Here is a 19,453-nt window from a genome sequence, read left to right as displayed (position 1 = left end):
TTAACCCTCTGACATTTCTGCACCACCAATACGAGTATGATAACAAAGTTAAAGCCATTCAAATTACATCTGCCCTTCACAGAATACGACCATCAGGCTCAAAATGAATCTTGACATAACATCTAAAATGGCCTTTCATATTATTGTATTGATGCTTCTATCTTGTTCTCCACTGTGTGTTTCATTTTGTTCCCGAAAGTTTCTTATTTTAAATAAAGTTTCTTGGAGAAAATAGGAAAATCTGCAGCTAATAATCCTTCTGACATCAGCCTGTGAAAATCCCTTCCTGCTTGTTGATCTGGAGAATATTTTCTGGATTAACAGATTAATACGTGGATAGCAAAAGGTGCTTGATAGGAGATTATTTTTACAATATTTAAAGGTAAAGTTAAAACTGCAACTTGAGTTTTGGGTGGAACAGATTTACAGAAAAATATTTTTTATTATTATTATTTGCATTACTTTAATGCAAATCTTTTTTTTTTCTTTTCAGTTTTTTTTTGTTTTTTTTTGCAGTTTTGGCTTCATTATTCCTTTGAGGGTGTTGGTTTTTTCAGCAAATTACATTTCTTTCAAGCACGTATTATTGTATTATTATTATTGTTTCAATAATTAACTAATCACAATTAATGTAATTAATAATCTCAGTCCTAAAATATTTAGGATGAATGTTGGGAAACAAAGAATTCATATTAAGTGTGGATTTGACACGTTTCCATAACGACGCTGAATGAACGGCACGTTACAAAACTTTGTAAAACTATTACATGAAGAAAAGTTGAACATTCAAGTGTGAAAAATAAAACATTTTCTCAGTGAGAAATTGCAAGTAAAAGTTAAAATTATATGGAAAATATTATACATTTTTTGCTTGTGGTTGAGAATTTCTTCTTATTTTGTAAAATGTTAAAACTCTTCAGGAAGCAGAGCCTGATCTCATGTCATTATCACGAAATGAAATTCTCCGGTTGAGGTCATTTCTCCTTTATTGTCTCGTTGGGAAATGTCCCTTGTTACTTCCCGTCCTGCCGATCTACAGCTATTGTTTTGGGATCTTGTGACGACCTCTGTAAAAATCCATTTGGTTTATGAATCCGCCTCAAACAGCTGAGTCATTTCCAACCGGTGAGAGGCGGAGGGCGTGACGGGCTGAGCGATCACAGACCCGGCCGCCGCTTTTACTTCTGTCTCCTCAAGGAATCTCCTGCTTTTAGGCTCTTTTAAGGATTTAACGCTGAAACGGCGAAGAGTTAAATCAGCTGAACTCAGAAACAAAGCAGGAAGTGTTCAGGTCCCAGTCAGACCCACAGGAGACTGATAAAAACATTTTATAGGATCATAAATAAATCTCCATATCATAAACTGACTAATAGAATTTCTTGACCAATTTGTTGCTTTAACTCTTTAGTTAAATTTAAACCTGCTGTTAATGCTGATTACATCATTCGTGCAGATTATATTGTTGTCTTCTGTTGTGTTTTTCTTGCTGCTCGTGACTCTCCAGTCTGCATGCAGACATGAATCACGTTCTTAGGCCAACAAACAGCCTTTCTGTTGAGAGTAATCAGAGTTTAGCTGTTTAATTAATAATTATTTAGATTCCTAAATTTGCAGTCATCAACTATTCACAAGATAATTATAAGCAGACAGACAGCAATATGGAGCTAACACCAGAAAACATGTAAAAGAGTAAGCCAGGTTTATTTGTTTGGCTCATTTCAGCAACAGGAAAATTCAACATGTTTTAAATTATGAAAAACAAAACAAAAAAAGATGCACTGCACTGGCAGACAGGGGTGACAAGTTATAATATTAGATCAATAAATTCCAGGGATTATTAATCAAAGGCAGTAAAGCAGCCTTTAGTTTAAAGGAGCTCAGTGTTCCAGCAGATTTGTTGTTTTCTTGAAGTTTATTCCAGATTAGAGGAGCATAAATTATTTCCCCATGTTTGGTTCTGATTCTGGGAATCGGACCAGAACTAGAAAGGTTGCAAGGTTGATACAACTGTTTTGTTTGTTTTTATTTTTTTCGTCAGACCTGTGAAGACACTGTTGCAGTAATCAGTGGTTCAGAGTTACCTGGTGATATCATGCAGAGCTGTGTGTTATCTGTGTCATTATGGAAACTGATTGTATTACTAGTTATAAAACACATTTAGAATGATGCTTTGGAACAGAAGATCCGTTTTGGAAAAGTCTTGCTGCTTCTTGGATAAACTGAATCTGTATGGAAAAGTTGAGAGGAGCTGCCGGCGCAGGCCGCTAGAGGGAGACAAATTCCTCAATCTGGTCTTTTTTTAACGTGGTGAGATTCTCCCGAGTTTCTGAATGGAAGAGGAGAACAGAATGTGCATCAGGCCAGGGTGATAAACATTACCTGTGCAGTAAACCAGGTGATAAGAGAGAGAAGAAAACGTGTTTAATAGTTGAATGTTATCCAGGTTTCAGACCAGATGTGTAGCTTGTACATGATTTTTCTGCAGTTTGTTCTGCAAAGTAAGAAGTTCTGATTCCTCTGCTTTGACATCAACTCTATACCAGTTCTGTCACTAATTGGTACATGCTGATTTTTAAGGGTTTCCTGGAAATATTCTGTTGTGCACTGATGCTCCACCTCCAAGCTGACCATGTGATGCAGGTCAAACACGGACTGCCAGTGGAGGGAGGAAACCACATCGTCTTCCTCTGACTGAGCAAACACAATCTGTTTACCTTCACAGCTCCTGAGACTGGAGACACTGAGAAGATTTCGGATCAGTTTGTACCTATAATGACAAGCCTGCTGGTGATGGGAGATAAACTGTTGGATATGTGGACAAAAGGAGAGCGAGAAAAACAATTCTGTGTGGATGAAGAGAAGGAATCACGGCAGCACAAACACATTTCTCATTCAATTGAAGAAATACTAAGAAGACCGTTCAGAAAAGAGGGAAGAGTTTATCGAAGCTGCTCTGTTATTAAAGAAAACACTGAGGTTCATAACCAGTTGTCTTACACAGGTAAGGTTTTAAATCTACCATTCATTAACAGTTTGATTAAAAATGTAACCAGAAAATAAGTTTTCCCATTAAAGCCTGTCACTGTTCATAGATTCCTCACAGAAAAATCATGAAGAATCTCCAAAATCTGCCACAGAAACCAAAGGTGAGTATTTATTAACTGTCTGGGTCACAGAGCCACCGCCGTAAATTATTTTACAAGCAAAGAGATTTTAAGAAATTGCTCACCTGCAGGTCAGAAGAGGAAAAGGCAAACCAGAGTGACCTTCACGCCGTTCCAGGTTCAGGAGCTGGAGGCGGTTTTCCAGCAGACTCACTATCCAGACGTCAACAGCAGAGACGAGCTGGCCGGCCGGCTGCAGCTGACGGAGGGACGGATACAGGTACAACACCTGCTGACGGGGCTGCTTCATGACCAAAACAAGTCCAAATAGTGATATCTGTATGTAAACGGTCATATTTAATAAATTATAATGTTCTTTCCATTTATCAGATTAACCTGTAGAAAATAACCTTTTAATTAATCCCATATTTCTCAATTTAAAAATATTTGTTATTGTTTGATTTAATAATAATATGCCTTTATTTCCTGATCAAATGTAGCCAATATCACTTAGAAATAAGAAATAAATTAAATAATCAAGTTAAGAATAATTTTTTAATTTTAAATGTTTGCATTGGATGTAAGCAAAAATAATTAGCGCATAAATGTTTTGTAAATAGTAATTTATTCCCAAAGTATGTTAAGAAAACTAGTCAGCAGAGTTGGACACACCGCTAACCGAAAGGTTAGCTGTGCTAAATTCTGTGTAAAATATTATACTTTCTTGTATTTCTCCTTTCTGAATGGAGAAAGGATGCAGCTCTTTTCTCCATTTCTCCATTCACTCATTTTTGTTCATGAGATAAAAATGTCTCATAAAATTATGAGACATTTTTGTTTGAGCTGCGTCTTTAAAATGTTGTTCAAAATAGCAAGGATGCAAAATAAAATTCACATTTAAAAACACAAAAATAATTTATGCGTTTAAAAGATATTTTGTGAAATAATAATTATAAAAAAAAGGTGATAAACATCCTTCAAGGCATTGAGGCGTGGTCAGTTTGGTGCTAACAACATTCAGGCTTCGGTGGATGAAATGTAGCAAAAATACATTCTTGCTAATTGTTCTGTATTGTCTGTATTTTATTTTGTTCCTGTAAGTTTCTTGTTTGAAATAAAGTTAATGGGGTTTAAAAAGATGGAAAGGAAGCTGCTGTGTAAGTAATCTTCACCCTCTTCAAAATAAGAGCATGAATATAAATGGCTAATTATTTGAAAAAAATTCTTAATCGATAACCAAAACTTCTTCACAGATGTCTAAATTTATTCAACTGAAAGTTTCTGAAACAGTAAAGTTGTGCTTTCGAATTTATCCAGAAAATGTAATTTTGGGAAATCTAAGTATGTTAAATGTTTTCATAGTTAGCAAAAGTGTTAAAGCGCTAAGCTAAAATTAGCTCTGCTTTTAGCGCACTAGCACAAATATGCCCAACACTGTTAATCAAGCGTACGTTCAGCCAAAATGCTTGTAAAACCAAGTAATATTACAGATTGCTTAACTGAAGTAACATTGTAGTAATTGTTGAATAATTCATGTTATGGTAACGTGGGATAAAAACAAAATAAAATTTTTTTATTGCTGCTAATTTCACTGAAACGGTCGTAAACGGCTTGCTGACCTTGACGGAGGCATTTCAGCGTCTCTTAAACTCTTCTCCCTTTAATGCCTTTGGTTACACCTTCGTCACATCGTTTTGCAGATTTCATGTCCCAATAAAAATGAATTTTATTGTGCTTCAGATTTGGTTCCAGAACCGCAGAGCAAAGTGGAGAAAGTCAGAAACACTGAAGGAAATCGAGGTGATGACCAGCCGGCGGATTTGTTCAGCCACTCATCCTCTGGTTTATTTTGAGGTACTGAGACTCATCATCAGGCAGGTACCGTAGTTTTCAGGTTGTAAAATCACTGGGATTTCATTTTGTCTCTTCCAGGAGCCGCCTCTTGACCCGCTGCGCTGGCTGACCTGCTGGACGCCCGAACCATCCAGGCTGTTTTTCAGATCCACTCCAACACAAGGCAGCACACACTGCCACAGTCACAGGACTCTCTGCTCCGACCTGTACGGGACGGAGCGATAGCCCCTCTCATCATCTCACAACGCTCACAGTTTAAAAAATCTTTTTTATATAAAATGTAAAAAACTAATTGTGGAGTTTTGAACCAGGTTCTGTGAAATTCAACCTTAATTCTCAGAATATTTCACACTGTGTGCTGCGCATGCAACTAAAAATGTTTAGCATTTTCCAATAAACCAAATTTCTGAAATGATTTTTGCATTTTCTTTAAATTTTGCAGGTAAATCTGTGTACAGATTGAGCTTTGAAAGCAGCTCTGCTCTACATGTCTCACCAGAAACCGCAGTGTTGTTATGGAGGATGGCATTTAGCCTTTTTCATGACACCACACATCCTTGTGAAAGATAAGATAAGCCCATGTCATGTAAAGTTCATCTGTTTGACTTTCTGACAACCTCTCCTTATCTTAATTTGGACTTGTAAGTCGAGGTTATTCACAGGTCAGCTCAGTGATTTGCAGGGCTTGTCAAATCAGTCCAAAGGCAAAAATATCACCTAGTGGAATATCTTTACAACTAGGAGCTCACATCTTAATGCTGGAAAACTTCTGCTTCTTCACAGCGTATCTTCTACAAATGCCACTTTGTTTTAGAAAGTCAAGCTTAAAAAAAGTTTCTGCTTGTTCAATGATGTAAACAGTTCTTAATTCTGTTTTATGCAAATAATTACAAGTCCTCAGAAAGATATGAAAACACCACCTTGCAGATCAATTCAGCAACCTGTTTACAGGTTTATGACAACGGCTCAACTTTTCACCCCGGCCGTATCTTTAGTTTACTGCCTGAGTGAGAAATTTATTACGGCTTCTCAGGATTAAACAGGATAGAAATAGTTGGCAGGGAGCAGCACAAAAACCTTGACCACTGTTGTATAACTGCAAATTATCACACTGAGGGCTTTTAGATTAATCAGTGATAATTGTCAGACATCAAATGCTTTGATTGTTTTAAAGCAAAAATAAAACATGTAGCTGTAGAAATTATTTTCTAGTTTCTCAGATTTTATCTGACTTTGCAATTTTTTACAGTGCCACTCCTGTTTTCTTTTTTATTATTTACTGTAAATTACTTTAACACCAGAGTGAAAAACATCGATTTGGGCAGCAGAAACTTTTCACCTGAACTGAAGAAAATACAAAAAAATAGAAAAAAAGTCCTCAAATACACCAAACCCAAAATATGTTTTCGGGACAAAAATCTAGTTTTGTATTCCTCCCAGAATAGCTATTTTATAGTTTTAAAAAATACAAGTTACACATGAAGAGTTAGACTTTACTTAGACTTATTTTATTGTCATTGCACAAAGAAACATAATAGGAAGTGAAATGTCATCGTTTGGCCACCGGAGCACAGAAACAGTGTTTTAGTTTAACTTAGTATTTCCAAGCAGTTTTAGACAGTTTTAGTGATGGGATTGTTGAGCAATCTGATGGCCAGTGAGAGACAGATGTTACTGAATAGAGTTAAAAAAATAAGAGTTAAAGAATAAGACAAAAAGAATAAACAAACAAAAAATAACATGAATTTATCAATAAGAACATGAATGGGATCAACTTAACAGAATGAGTTTAATTATAAATAACAGTGATGTAAAAATGTTTTATTTTCTCTGATCATCAAATATTGAAGAAAAACAAGCAGTTTTTACATGATGAGTTCATTTATTATCGGAAAAGCTGCTGAATTTAAACCAAACTGGCTTGTGAGAAAATATAACCTGTTATTAACTGAGATTCGTCATAATTTTTCATTTCAACTGTCACTGACTGTCATTGATTAACTCCACAAAGTTAATCAATGAGTAACTTTGTGGACAAGGGGTGTGAATACTTTAGGGCTGCCAGACACAGTATGTTATGTCTTAAAGTGACCAAAAGGTGGCGCCCTTCAACCCATGAATAGGCAAAAATGACACCTTCCGTTTAATTGAGTGACATCAACACTGACCTTGTTTTACGAAGGTTTCATTAGTTATTCATTTTTGATACTATATAGAGCAGCTAACATGTTGTGACTTCCTTCCCGTTTATTTCCTGTCCTCTGCTTCCTCTCAGAGGAAGAGGAGGAGGAGGAAGAGGAGGAAGAGGAGGGCGGACACTCAGCAGCATCCTCCAGCCTCCGCCCGCCTCTCTGGCTCTGCCTCCATCCGACACGGCGCTGGATCAGACCTGCAAGGGGGTGGGGGGCAGAAAAACACACTGCGGAAAGAGGGCGATGGCCGCCGGTGGAGGATGCGGGGAATCGGTGGATCAGTATCAGGCCGAGGTGGAGAGGCTCACGCAGGAGCTGGCCGAAGCCAACCGGGAGAAGATCCGGGCTGCGGAGTGCGGGTTGGCCGTCCTGGAGGAGAACCAGGCGCTGAAGCAGAAATATGCAGAGCTGGAAACCGACCAGGAGACCCTCCGGAAGGAGCTGGAGCAGCTACAGGAGGTAAGGCTCCGGAGCGGGAGCGTTTGGACCCGCGGGGACGGGAGCGCAGTGCGGTCAGCTGCTGGTAAACTTGAGAGCGAATCATCTGGGAGGGTCTGCCTTCCGGGAAGGGAAAAATAATTGGGCTGGTTATCTAATCTGATCTAATCTTTGACTGGAAACTGGAAATCCTTCAAACTGAACAGAGATTTAAAAAATAAAATAAAATAAAAATATTGGAAGCTGATAGTTTATAAGCTGCACAGTCTGAAGCCTGCAGGCCTAGTCCAAACCCAAACTCCCAATAAATAAAACATCCTGTAGGAATCTGGAACCTCTGCTGGGATCTCTCATCTTAATATCTACACTTTTAAATTAATTTCACATTCAACACACTTATTAAACTGTTGGATGAGGTTTTATGGAAAAAAACAACAACATAAGAACATGTAAAATCCAATATGTCAGAATCTTTCACCCTTGAGCCAAAGTGGCTAAAGAAGTTCTGTTGGACTGATTATACATTTGGTCCACTTGCATCATGGATCTGTGCAGCAATGAGACTCTGATGCTAACAGGATTGAGCTCAAGGTTATGGAGAGCCAATAAGGCGAGACGAAGCATTTCTGTTCAGTTGAACTTTGCAGAAAAACCTTCTGCCTGTTTGTCTCCTCCAGATCTGAACATCTACTGACCACCATGTTTAACCAGCTTCCATGTCCACAGCATGATGCTGCCACCATCTGTACAGTGTTAGTTATCCTCACCGCATCCCGTTTTGCTCATTATAGCATCTGCGTCTTAAAGGGCCAGTATTATTTGTTTTCCAGGCATTTTATAACACAATCAGGTAATTTATTATAAAAATGCTGTGTATGAAACATAACTTCACTTTGCAATTTAATGCCTTGAAATTGGGCCTCTGTCTCTTTAAGAAGCTTCTGCTCTTTCTGACATGTCATCACAGCAGTGTTTGTCCATTATGCCCTTTACAACTGTTCTTATGAGCATTGGGCTGAGACTGGTTCATATGATATGATGATAAAATAAGACATTTTAATCTAACCTTTAGTTTAGGAAAGATTAAAAATCAAAACAGTTTTGATCTTAAAACTTAGCCAGGTTGTAATAATTGGGGGCTCGTCTGGGATTTGAACCTTCTTGGACCTTTTGTTGTCCTTAATATTTAAAAATAAAATCAAATTTGTATATTTTCTTCATACATCACAATAATTTTCTTCTTTCAGTCAAATTTTAATTATTTCTTCTTTTTTTTTTTACCTTTGCTTTTTTACTTGGACTAAGACGACAGAGAGCAGGTGATTAGTAGACATGTTTATTTGTCCCAGACGGTTCTCCTTTAAGGTTTCATGCTGAGCACTGAAGGATGAAGACATTAAATATGTATCTCTGAGCTTTTTCTGTGTGACATTCTTGCACAGCTGCCTCTCTGCATTAAAAAATCATGATGGCATCTTTTGCTCAGCCTGTGCAGCATTTCGGGCAGCACTTAGCAGGTTACATCATGCAGATGTCATCCTATGTACATTCATGATCGTAAAGTTAAGGTGAGGAGACAACCTGACGCACCGTCTGGCTAATATCTCATCATTTTGGATTATTGTTGGCTGGCTGACAGAAAGTTGAAAGGTGTTGGAGATCAGTGTGGCCTGGTTACCAGCAGAAAGTTCATTTAGTGAAACGCTATGATAAGATCAGCCATCGCTTTCTGTAGAGTATCATATCATTCCCCCCTCCCTCACTTGTTGCTGTGTGGCGTCAGCTGGCTGGAAGAAAGCTTCTGGATTTTTCCTTCATCTCAAAAAATGTTTCTGTTTTTTATGAAAAATACAGGAAAACACCACAGGCCTCCAGCACCAATTTAATTTTGACATTATTATTCAATGCTATAAAACCTTTAGATATTGTATTTATGTTTATGCTCTCTACCGTCCTGCCTTATTTTGTTAATGTATATTTCTTGCTTTTATTAAAGTTATCGGGGAAAGAGAGAGAGAGAAAAAGAGAGAGAGAGACAGAGAGAGAGGAAATGGAGCTGCTGCGTAAACAAACTTCACTCTCTTCAAAATAAGAGCGTGAATATACACGGCTAACTACTTGAAAAATTCTTAACAATTGATAACCAAAACCTCTTCACACATGTCAAAATTTATTTAACTTTACAAAACAGCCAAGTAAATTGGTGCTTTAAAATGTATCCATGAAAATAAATTTAGAGGACGCTACATGTGCGAAATGTTTTCAAGGTTAGCTAAAAGCTAGCTATGTTATTATTAGCGCTTTAGCAGAAATGTGCCACCACTGACCATTGTTTCACTGATTCAGATCCTTCCTCTTAAATTACTAATACATTCTTCATTCCAATGGATGATAATACGTAAAAAATCATAAACACAAATCATATAGGTTTTTATTATTGTTTGCAAAATAACTGAATAAAAAACAGACTAAATTTAAAAAAATATACATAGTAAGGAAAAAGGAAAAAACTAACAATAATCAACAAATATAAATAAGAAGTTGTTTCTTTTGGCAAAGAATTTTAAATAAATTGCATTTCTTTTCTGTAACAGTTGATAAAATTATTACTTTTGAATTTCAGGTGATTGAACAGATTTGTGTTGCTGAGTTGTTGTGATGATTTCTTTCCTCTGCAGCAACTCATATCCACCACTGCTCCTCCACTTCCTGCCAAATTATATTAGCCCGACCTTTTTAAAACAAATGTTTTTAAAAGTAACTTTTTAAAACTACACCTGTTGACTAAACTAATCGGGCAGCAGTTTGATTTGTGTTAAAATAACAAAAAGGTCCAATAATCTGCTTAAGAAGTGCAGGACTTTGCAACCTTTAAAGTCCAAAGAGCTTTTCTACAAATAACCGGCTTAAAGCCACAAAGCAACTTTATATTTTTCATACATACCCAATAAATGACACTTGTTCATGGCGCCCTTCGCCCTTAAGAAAAAAATTACACATTTTCCAAAGTAAAAAAATCTAAATAAATATTAATGGTGCTTTTGTTGGGGAAATTGAACTTAACTGAAAACTTTTAAAGGTTACATTTGTTGCTGTATCTATATTTAAAATCATTATGTGACTTTAGGCAAAGTTATGAAGAGCCAATGAGCCGCTAGAGGCTCCAGAGCCTCAGGTTGAAGACCAATGAGGAGAGTGTGTGTTTATTCTGTTTTTTACTTAAGCCTGAAAACATCAAAATAATAATAAATAAGCCTCGTGGATTTCTGTAATAATCAAGGTTAAATCTTGATTTGCAACTATTTTGCATTTAGCATGAAACTGGGATATTTTACTTTAAATGATCGTACTTTAAGAGCCTGAGAATTATTATTCTCCACTGAGAAATAAGTTAAAACAGAATCAGTGAAGAAAAGGAAAGTTGCTAAATGAAAATTATGAAAATGAGGACTGATTAATTATTAGTAATTTAGTCACATATGTAGCTAATGTTTGACTTCCATCACTCAGATCTGTTGGGTGTTTTTAAAAAGCCGTTCTCTTTGTTCTGGTTTGTTTTCGTCGGCAGCAGCAGTGTTTCTCCAGCTGCTCGTCCGTCTGCGCGCCGTCGCTCGGCTCTGACTGAGGGAATATTCTGCCTGCATCATTCACACTAAAACACGCCGCCCCTCCTGCACCCGCAGCACAAACCTCTGTGTGAGTGCCAGAGTGCAAACCTGCCACCACAATAACATCATGTCTCCGCTCCACGTTCCCAGGAGAGCGGCCTTATCAGGGGAAGCTAGCTGCAGATGGAAAACCGAGGCGCCTCTGGGCCTGAAAGCAGTGAAATGCCTCATCATTCTGGAGGAAGAGACGTCTTCATTTTTATATAGGAATCCTGTTGACATCTCTTTTAAAATAATTTCATTATTTGGTCTCTGTTCACAGAAGTAACTGTGCCACATCTTGCTGAAACTCAACATAATTCTCATAATTCTTATTGGTTTGTTATAGCGGTGCACAGATTGCACTTTTCTGGCTGGTAACCGATCTTTATGAAGCCTGACTGCTCCGATTTAGCCGAAACCAATTTTTAGGTTTAAAAAGTCGCTAAATATAAGAACAAAGTTATTAAGTTGGCAATTACTGTTAACCACAGACATGCAGACTGCTGCTGGCCACGCCCCCCAACTCAATGTTTACATTCACACATGAAAATGTCTGCAAACAGATGTGCAATTATACAACCGTACATCTTTGAAAAGCAGAAGTGGAGCCTCCTGTACAACCAATCAGAATCCCGCAAGTGGTTTCAGGATGGTAAACCAACTAAACACTCGTCTTTCTCAACAGCCATCGTACGGTGAATACAGGTAAAACCAGCTGACCAAACATGCTGGAGTTGCACTGTGGTTGCTAGGTAACGGACTGGATTTCGCAGGGGTTGCTAGGTAACAGGCCTGTTACGTTCCAAAACTGTTTGAAACTGCTCATTTTTCAGACACCAAAAAGATGAATCTATTTCTGAAAAGCAGCTGGATGTTTTTTTTTAAGCATTTTGGATGTTTGCAGTAGAAACTCAAATGAAAGAAAAATGTGAATCCTGCCTGATGCGTCCCCACATCACACATCACAAGTGAAGAGCTTTATCACGTTCTGTAAATTCAGCAACAAACTTGTTATTTGATGCACTTTCTGGTAAACATCTGAGGCTGTTTAGGGTCATAATATTCATAAATGGGGATAATTATTTAATCTGTTTATGTTTTATATAAACTGAAACAGAATGTTGATGGATGAGTTTGGATTTGCTATTAACTTTAGAAAATCTCCAGGTTCGATCTCAAAGAAGAACAAAGATGCGTCCGTGTGTTCCACATTTGCATCGCTGCTGCTGCTGCTGCTGCTGCTGCTGCTGCTGCTGCTGCTGCTGCTGCTGCTGCTGTGTTTGCATATTTTTAGTTTTTGCAGTTCTTGCTGCTCTGGTTGAACGTCCAGATCACAGCTGGTGGAGAGGATGCTTCTTAGAACTGGTGTTAATTTTCACCTGCTTGTTTTTAAAATGGAGATATAACAAAAACAAACCCACACAATTTTAGTTTTTTATTTTGCATGTGAAGCAAATGTCTGCCTCTCTTTGCTGCCTGAGGGCAGAAGCAGAGCAGCAAACCGAGGCTGCGCTCCCTCTTTGTTCTGATACTTTTACTTCTCTTTGTTTTCTTTCTGCCTGTCGGCCCAGTCCCGCTCTCATCCCTGTGTGTGTGCGTGTGTGTGTGTGTGTGTGTGTGCTCTTTGACTCTGGATAGCTGCATAAGCAGTGACGGACACACTCCTGTGGTCCTGCTTGTTAGCGCTGTTTCCGGGCAGATCAGAGTCCGATGGGAGGAAATCAGAGGCTGGAGAGGAAGATGCCGTCACAGCAGAGCATAGATGAAGTGTCATGGCTGTGGGTTAAAGTGGCCATGAATTACCATTTAATAGTCAAACTGCCTTCCATATTATGATCTGAATAATTATTTTATTCAATCGATTTACTCTTGGCAAATTTAGGAATAGATTCGACCAATCATTTTGTTTCTGTTTGAAAATGAGAACCAGCTCTAATAAAACAATTATCTGTTCTTATTTAGATTTTTCATGTTGAAAATGATTTATTATAAATTATAATCAGAATGAAAATCTTTACTGGCATGACAGCGTTTGTGTGTTTCTACAGTGAATGTGATGATTTGCTGGAAGGCCCCATTATGGTACTAAGTTATATCATGTTTTATTTCTTTGACATAAAGAGATTAACAATAGATTTTTATGATTGAATTGTTGTTGTGGTTTTCCGTTCATATTTTAGTATTTTGATCTAAAGCCAGTAATTCTTACTTATTGAACCTGTTATAGTTCTATCAGTTATTCTGATGATTAATCAATTAATCAGATTTTTAAAATATCACATTCTGCGGTTTTTTTCTTGAGGTTGATGAACATTTATCTCGTGTTGTTCAAACGGCTGCAGATGAATAAGATCAAAGTGTTTAATATAATCTCTTCTGCTGCAGGTAAATTGTTGCAGATTATCACTGAGCAGATTATCATCCATCGCCCTCTCAGCCTCTCTGCCTGCATTTTTCAGGACAAACTCACTCAGTAACAAAAGAGGCAGGCAGGTTGTCAGTCGCCTCCCTCGTTCTGCTCTTTTCTCTGTAAGGTGAAACATTTCTGGAGGAGCTAAATCAATCCATGATGAGATGGTCTGCTTTTGTCTTTCTATTTTTTCCACCTCTGCACCATCAGCTCCCCGTCTCCTGTTACCCCCATACCCCCTTCCCTCTGCCCTCCCCTGCGGTCTGAACCCCCCCATCCCCACCCTCCCCTGGAGTGAAGTGGTAATTATCCATCGATTTCTGCTCTGCTTGTTGAAAATGTATCATGTCAGAGCGGCGCTGTGTGTAGCGTAGCATACATAGTGGAAATCAGTGCATGCTGGTGCAAACGGCGCAGCTTGGTTGTGCATCAGACCAAACAGTGGGAGTTTCTGCAGCTGAAGCCGTCTGGGAGAAAAGTAGCGTCTCCTGAGAGGCGTCCAGGCGCGGGTCACAACAGAACCAACCCACTCCACCTGCTCTCGTTTTGTTGTTCCTAAATTGACAGATTAAATATTGAGCTGCAGTTTTGGTGATGTCAACCTGTCACCATAGCAACACGCTCCGGGATGCAGCCCAGCTTGGTCATCATAAACATTTATTTTTCCTTTTGGTTCATGTGACGCTGGCGTCTCCATACAAGCCAGAAGCTGCACAGAAAGCTGTGTTTTGCTGCAGTGAAACCCAGTAGGAGCAGGACAACCTGCCTGCAGGATGCTGTATTGATTAGTGGTCGACTTTAGCTGTGTCTGCTGCAAACTCTGAAAGCAAAGCAAAAATTCAGACAGTCTTCGTTTTGGGAAAACTTTTGGATTCACAACAGAAAAATCTTCCTCTAACAAGCTGATGTGCTTCTGACATTTTCTCACTTCATGCCTGTTTACAGAGATCCAGTCCAGTTTTTATTTGATCAAACCAGAACAGGAAACTTTTCAGGCTGCAGCATCTATCCTTCAGATTCAGTTTAGATACTTTTCATTGTTGTTTCCTTGTTCTTGATTTTAGTTTGTGCATCTGGAAGTGACAGTGTGTGTGTGTGTGTGCGTGTGCGTGTGTGCGTGTGCGTGTGTGTGTGTGTGTGTGTGCGTGTGTGCAGCCTGTCCTCTGATTGGCTGGTGGATTCATCTTAATTAATGGATTAATTAATCCATTAATCATTAATTAATGACCCAGCAGCGGCTGTCAATATTTCACAGTTTGATTGGATCGTATCGGGTTTGTTTTGCCTGAATTCCCAGATTTAAATCGGGAAACTGGAAAATAAAAATGGATTGAAGGATTTAAGTTGAATGAAGGATTCTGGGAAATTTTGAAGCAGAGCATCCCGCAGGCGGTGTTGTCCCCATTCTGTTGTCTGGGAATTATTCAATAAAAAACACGTTAGTTTTTTTCTCCTGCTGGTAATCTGTATTAAATTATGGATTATTTTATTTTGTCAGTATAATCAGAGGGAAACGGGCGTCAGATCCCTCTTTCCCTCCGTTATTATCTGTGAAAGCTTCATCTCAGCTCCGTGTTTCTGCTGCAAAGCTTCACTGCAGGCGGGGAAATGAAACTACAGGATTATCACTGTGCAGCGCGGCGCGCCGGCTTTCTCAGTGATAAACTGTAAACATCTCTGCTGATTCAGGCGAGGCCTCAATCTCCTTTAAAGCTGTATTTATTGATTATATTTAATAAAATCGGACAAAGCCAACGTGGACATTAAAAATGTCTGATGTTTCTGGTGATCTGCAGCCGTGATTACCCAGCTTCCCCTGCCTGCTGGCGACATGGCCGCTTACAGGCCTCACATCTCTTGACTTGGCACTTTCCCTGGTTCCTGAAGCTGATGGCGACATTTCTGCGTCCTTGTTAGAGGCTAAATATGGCTCCGACCGCCTCATCACAAACTCATCATGGAAAACTGCAACTCACTCTGTAGCCGTCAACAGAGACTTCCTACTCAGAATGAACAAATAAACCGAATTAAAATGCTTGGATGAGATGTAATGAAATATATTATTAATATTTAGTGATTTTCCTGCTTTTACTGAATTAAAATATTGAGATTATGAGTTTTATTTTCATAGAAAGCGTAGTGACCGTTGTTCGGCTGCATGATCTGTAGCTCATATTCTCAATAACTGCGGCTGCAGAATGTAAATGTCATTAAAAATATTTGTGCATATCTGTTGATATGACAGATTATTATGAGACAGATAATCTGAGAATAAATCAAGCTGCTCTGCCTTCTCCCAGCACTAACTAAAAACAGCCAATCAGATCCAGGAGGAGGGTCTTAGCGCTGCCAGTCACCCTCTGTGTGGCGCTGCTCCTCCCCCTGTACACACACACACACACACACACACACACACACACCCTCTGCCTCTCTCAGCAGCGGTCCTGGTCGTCTCTCTGTGGTTCTGAAAGTCCAGGTGTCCTGCTGGACGTCCATCTGGTCTTCCTGTGAACGAGTCGTTTTACGTGGAAGCGACTCAGAAGATTTAAGTCCTTTATGAGTTGATTGTTTTTGCTTTAATTAAATGATATTTGCTGTGTTGTGGAGAAGCGACACTATTGTTATCATACAGAAATGTTACATTTTCATCCATCACCGACAAAACGAAACTTAAAAATCGACACCAATCGTGGTTGCAGTTATTAATGAGGAGGATTTTTTATGCTTGTTTTATCATTTCCGTTCAGTTTATTCATATAGCACCAATTCACAACAAATATTGAAAAACATCATTTGAATTCAATGACCCATGATTCTGATTGATCCTAGTAATCAATCAGTGCATTAAGCTCAGTTTATTATACAAATTAGTTTTAAAAGCTTCTGTCTAAGGAAACCATGTTGAGTTTTTGACGGCTTAAATTGAAACACAGAGTTCAGAAATCTGATATGCTTCATTTGTTTAAGACCAAGTCTGAATTGGTTTTAACTGAGTGATTGTGCCGAATGGGTGACGGTCAGAGGAAAAGTGGGCGCAGCAGTGAGTGTTTGCATGGACAGCTTCCTGCCTGCTGGACCTGTGATGATGACCTGCCTCCAGTGAAATCCTTATAATCCTGTTTTACTTTAAACACAACTTATCACAGAAACGGATCTCAGGAAATGTTCCACGGTTCCTGCCGTAGTTTGGGTCCCTTGCAGAAAATTCTCGTTATAATTTTCATTTTCACAGTAATCAGTCATGAGGATATTAGACTGTGAGAGTAAAATCCTTAATTTGAACTGAAAAACACTGGTTGTGTCTGCATTCCTGCACTGAAACTGTAACTGCAGCCCACTGGACTAAACCCTGACCATGAAAATCTGATCAAATCTGCTGTAAATCCCTTCCTGTCTTTACATTTCTAACAAGTAAACTTCCTGTTCCAGTATGCATCACAGATTAAGCCGTCCCTTAATGCTGCGTGTGCAAAAAGATTTCTGTTGCACGCTCACTCCCAGAAAATACAGGATTTCACACCCTAAAGCTCCTCATTATGGGCTGCAACACAATGGGAGGGATTTCAGGGTCGAACGCTGTTCCTCCTCCTCCTCCTCCTCCTCCTCCTCCTCCTCCTCCTCCTCCTCCTCCTCCTCCTCCTCCTCCTTCTCCTCCTTCTCTTCATCCTCCTTTTCTTTCTCTTCATCCTCTTGCTCATCCTCCTCCTCCTGGTTTGGCCCCAGGAATGAATATCTACAGCCTGGGATTTTATTGTCTGGACACTGAAGCACAAAAGGCAGAAGACGCCTGAAGACTGAATACATTAAATGCTTTTCTTTGCAGAGAACTGAACTGGTGTTCAATGAGAAACTCCAAGATTAAATCAGTTTTATGAAAATGGTGAAAAACTATAATAGTTTACAGTAAATATGTATTTATCCAGGTTTGTAAAACTGGCAGTTCTGATTTTGCATTGAAGTACTAAAAGTATAAAACTTTTTCTTTTTCAACACGACAATTTAGAGTTGAACAAAAGAATATATTATGATCTTTACCATCTTAAGTTAGCCGAAAGCAGAGTTAGCATGAATAATATTGTTATTTCTCCAGTCATGTTTGGTTGTGAAGTAAGAAGATCCAAATGCAGGTATTGAGAAAGCAGAATTTATTTGATGGATAAAAGGAATCAATAGTTAATTATAGGGAATAAAAGTTAATTATATGAATAATCAAGAGGACAACATGCAGAACAGTTGGATCTGAAGTGGAAGTGGCTCAAATTCAGAGACATTTGGATTTTTCTGCAGTGAAGAAATCAGAATTGAGTCGTTCAAACTGCTGTGAAAACGTTGGATATGGGTCACATTCTGAAGTGCTGTTGTGTTTTTGTAATGTTTATGATCACTGTGGACGGTGATGCTGTGGGCAGGAAGGACCTCCAGTAGCAGTCAATGTTGTAACAAATCTGAAAAGGCTTCTGACCGAAGACTATTACTGTCTTCAGTCTCACGCTAACATGCTAACAGCTTAATGTCCAGGGAACCAGTGACGTGCGGTCAGGGGAGGCAGGTGAGGCAGTGCCTCACCAGCCATCATGGAAAGAAAGAAAATATATAATCATAAAGTAATTTAAATTGTTATATTCATCCGGTGGTTTGTACTAAAAAATATTTATTTTTCATGTAGCTTCACCAATTTCGATTTTTATTTGTTCAAAATCGATGAATTTTCTTATTTTCCCATTCAAATGCTTGGAAGCGATGCCGGTGAGGCAGCAGCGAGCTCTGCCTCACCTTGGATTGCGCAACCCCTGGCTCTGCGCTGGCTGCTAAGCGGAGAGAGCATGTTGCTGTACGGCGTCAATAAAATGGTTTAAACAAATTTAATATGTGAACTTATTTCCAATAATTTAGCTTATGTATATAATGTACAGTGCTTTTTGTCACCAACTGTGTTTGTGTAACGTGTTTCGTGTAATGAGCGATTATAAACGGCAGAGAACAGGTTCGAGGTGAGGCAGGCAGTTCTCTTGCCTCATGGCAGGGGGCGCTCAAGATCCCAGACGTTCGTCTTGTTCACTCCTCAACTGCCGAGTAAGTGACAGCGAGCTAGGCTAAACGATTCGGGAAGCAAGTCGAGTGCAGCGATAGATTATAATAGAGATAGTGATTTTTTTCCTCTCGCTTATCCCGACTTTCGACATGGATGACTACATTACAACTGTTGTAATGTAGTCATCCATGTCGAAATGTGTGTTTTGTGAGCTACAGTTTGTATGTGTAAGGATGCAGAAGTGAAACATAACCTGTAAACTGCTGTCAATCTATGCATCTATTTGCAAATCTGATTCTGATGACGTCAGTGCCTCACCAGCTATGAACCTCACCGCACGTCACTGCAGGGAACAGAGACAATATTCCACAGTCACATGTTCTGGACGTCACCATCAGGGGTTAAACCAGCTCTGCTGCTCCACCTCCTTTGTTTTTTCTGCTCCTCTTTAAATCTCTTTCTGGCCATTTGAGGCTTTGAGATGCTAATCAGCTAACCGAGATGCTAATCAGCATTACCTTGTTGTCACGGTTACACATCACAACTGTCCAAAAGTAAAACAAACCAAAAAATCGTTTCAGCTAACAATTATTCCAGAAGAAATAATTGTCCAAACCTGCAAAAATTCAACCAGAAACGTTTGATTAACCATCAAACTACTTTCAGTTTGTTCTGCATGAAGCTGAAGCTTCCTGAGCCTCTTCATGGGTCAGCAGCGTCCATCACTGTCACTCTGTGTGATTGTCTGTAAGTGGAGAGGAAGTGAGTCCTGT

The 19,453-nt window shown here is 39.0% G+C and overlaps 2 protein-coding genes across 4 annotated transcripts in view; both read left to right on the top strand.

Annotated features, from left to right (window-relative positions):
- Positions 1–1,048: 1,048 nt before the first annotated feature.
- Positions 1,049–5,447, top strand: LOC122835449 (intestine-specific homeobox-like). The gene is made up of 6 exons (XM_044124522.1): positions 1,049–1,125; positions 2,578–3,001; positions 3,093–3,146; positions 3,236–3,384; positions 4,845–4,958; positions 5,037–5,447. The coding sequence occupies exons 2-6, from the start codon at positions 2,773–2,775 to the stop codon at positions 5,181–5,183; spliced, it is 693 nt and encodes a 230-aa protein (XP_043980457.1). The 5' UTR covers positions 1,049–1,125; positions 2,578–2,772; the 3' UTR covers positions 5,184–5,447.
- Positions 5,448–6,519: 1,072 nt separating this feature from the next.
- The window catches only part of bicd1a (bicaudal D homolog 1a), a 30,443-nt gene continuing 17,509 nt past the window's right edge, over positions 6,520–19,453 (top strand). For 2 of the 3 annotated variants that reach the window (XM_044124747.1, XM_044124745.1), the window contains exon 1: positions 6,522–7,609. In XM_044124747.1, coding sequence (XP_043980682.1) covers positions 7,394–7,609 — 216 coding nt within the window. In that variant the 5' untranslated portion in view covers positions 6,522–7,393. Of the gene's footprint in view, positions 7,610–19,453 lie in introns of all 3 variants that reach the window. The other variant, XM_044124744.1, reaches the window with a different exon arrangement.

The sequence above is a fragment of the Gambusia affinis genome, linkage group LG08 (genome assembly GCF_019740435.1).
Source record: "Gambusia affinis linkage group LG08, SWU_Gaff_1.0, whole genome shotgun sequence".
Classification (NCBI taxonomy): domain Eukaryota; kingdom Metazoa; phylum Chordata; class Actinopteri; order Cyprinodontiformes; family Poeciliidae; genus Gambusia; species Gambusia affinis.
Note: the sequence above shows the minus strand (reverse complement) of the source record. Positions and strands in the feature narration are given on the sequence as shown.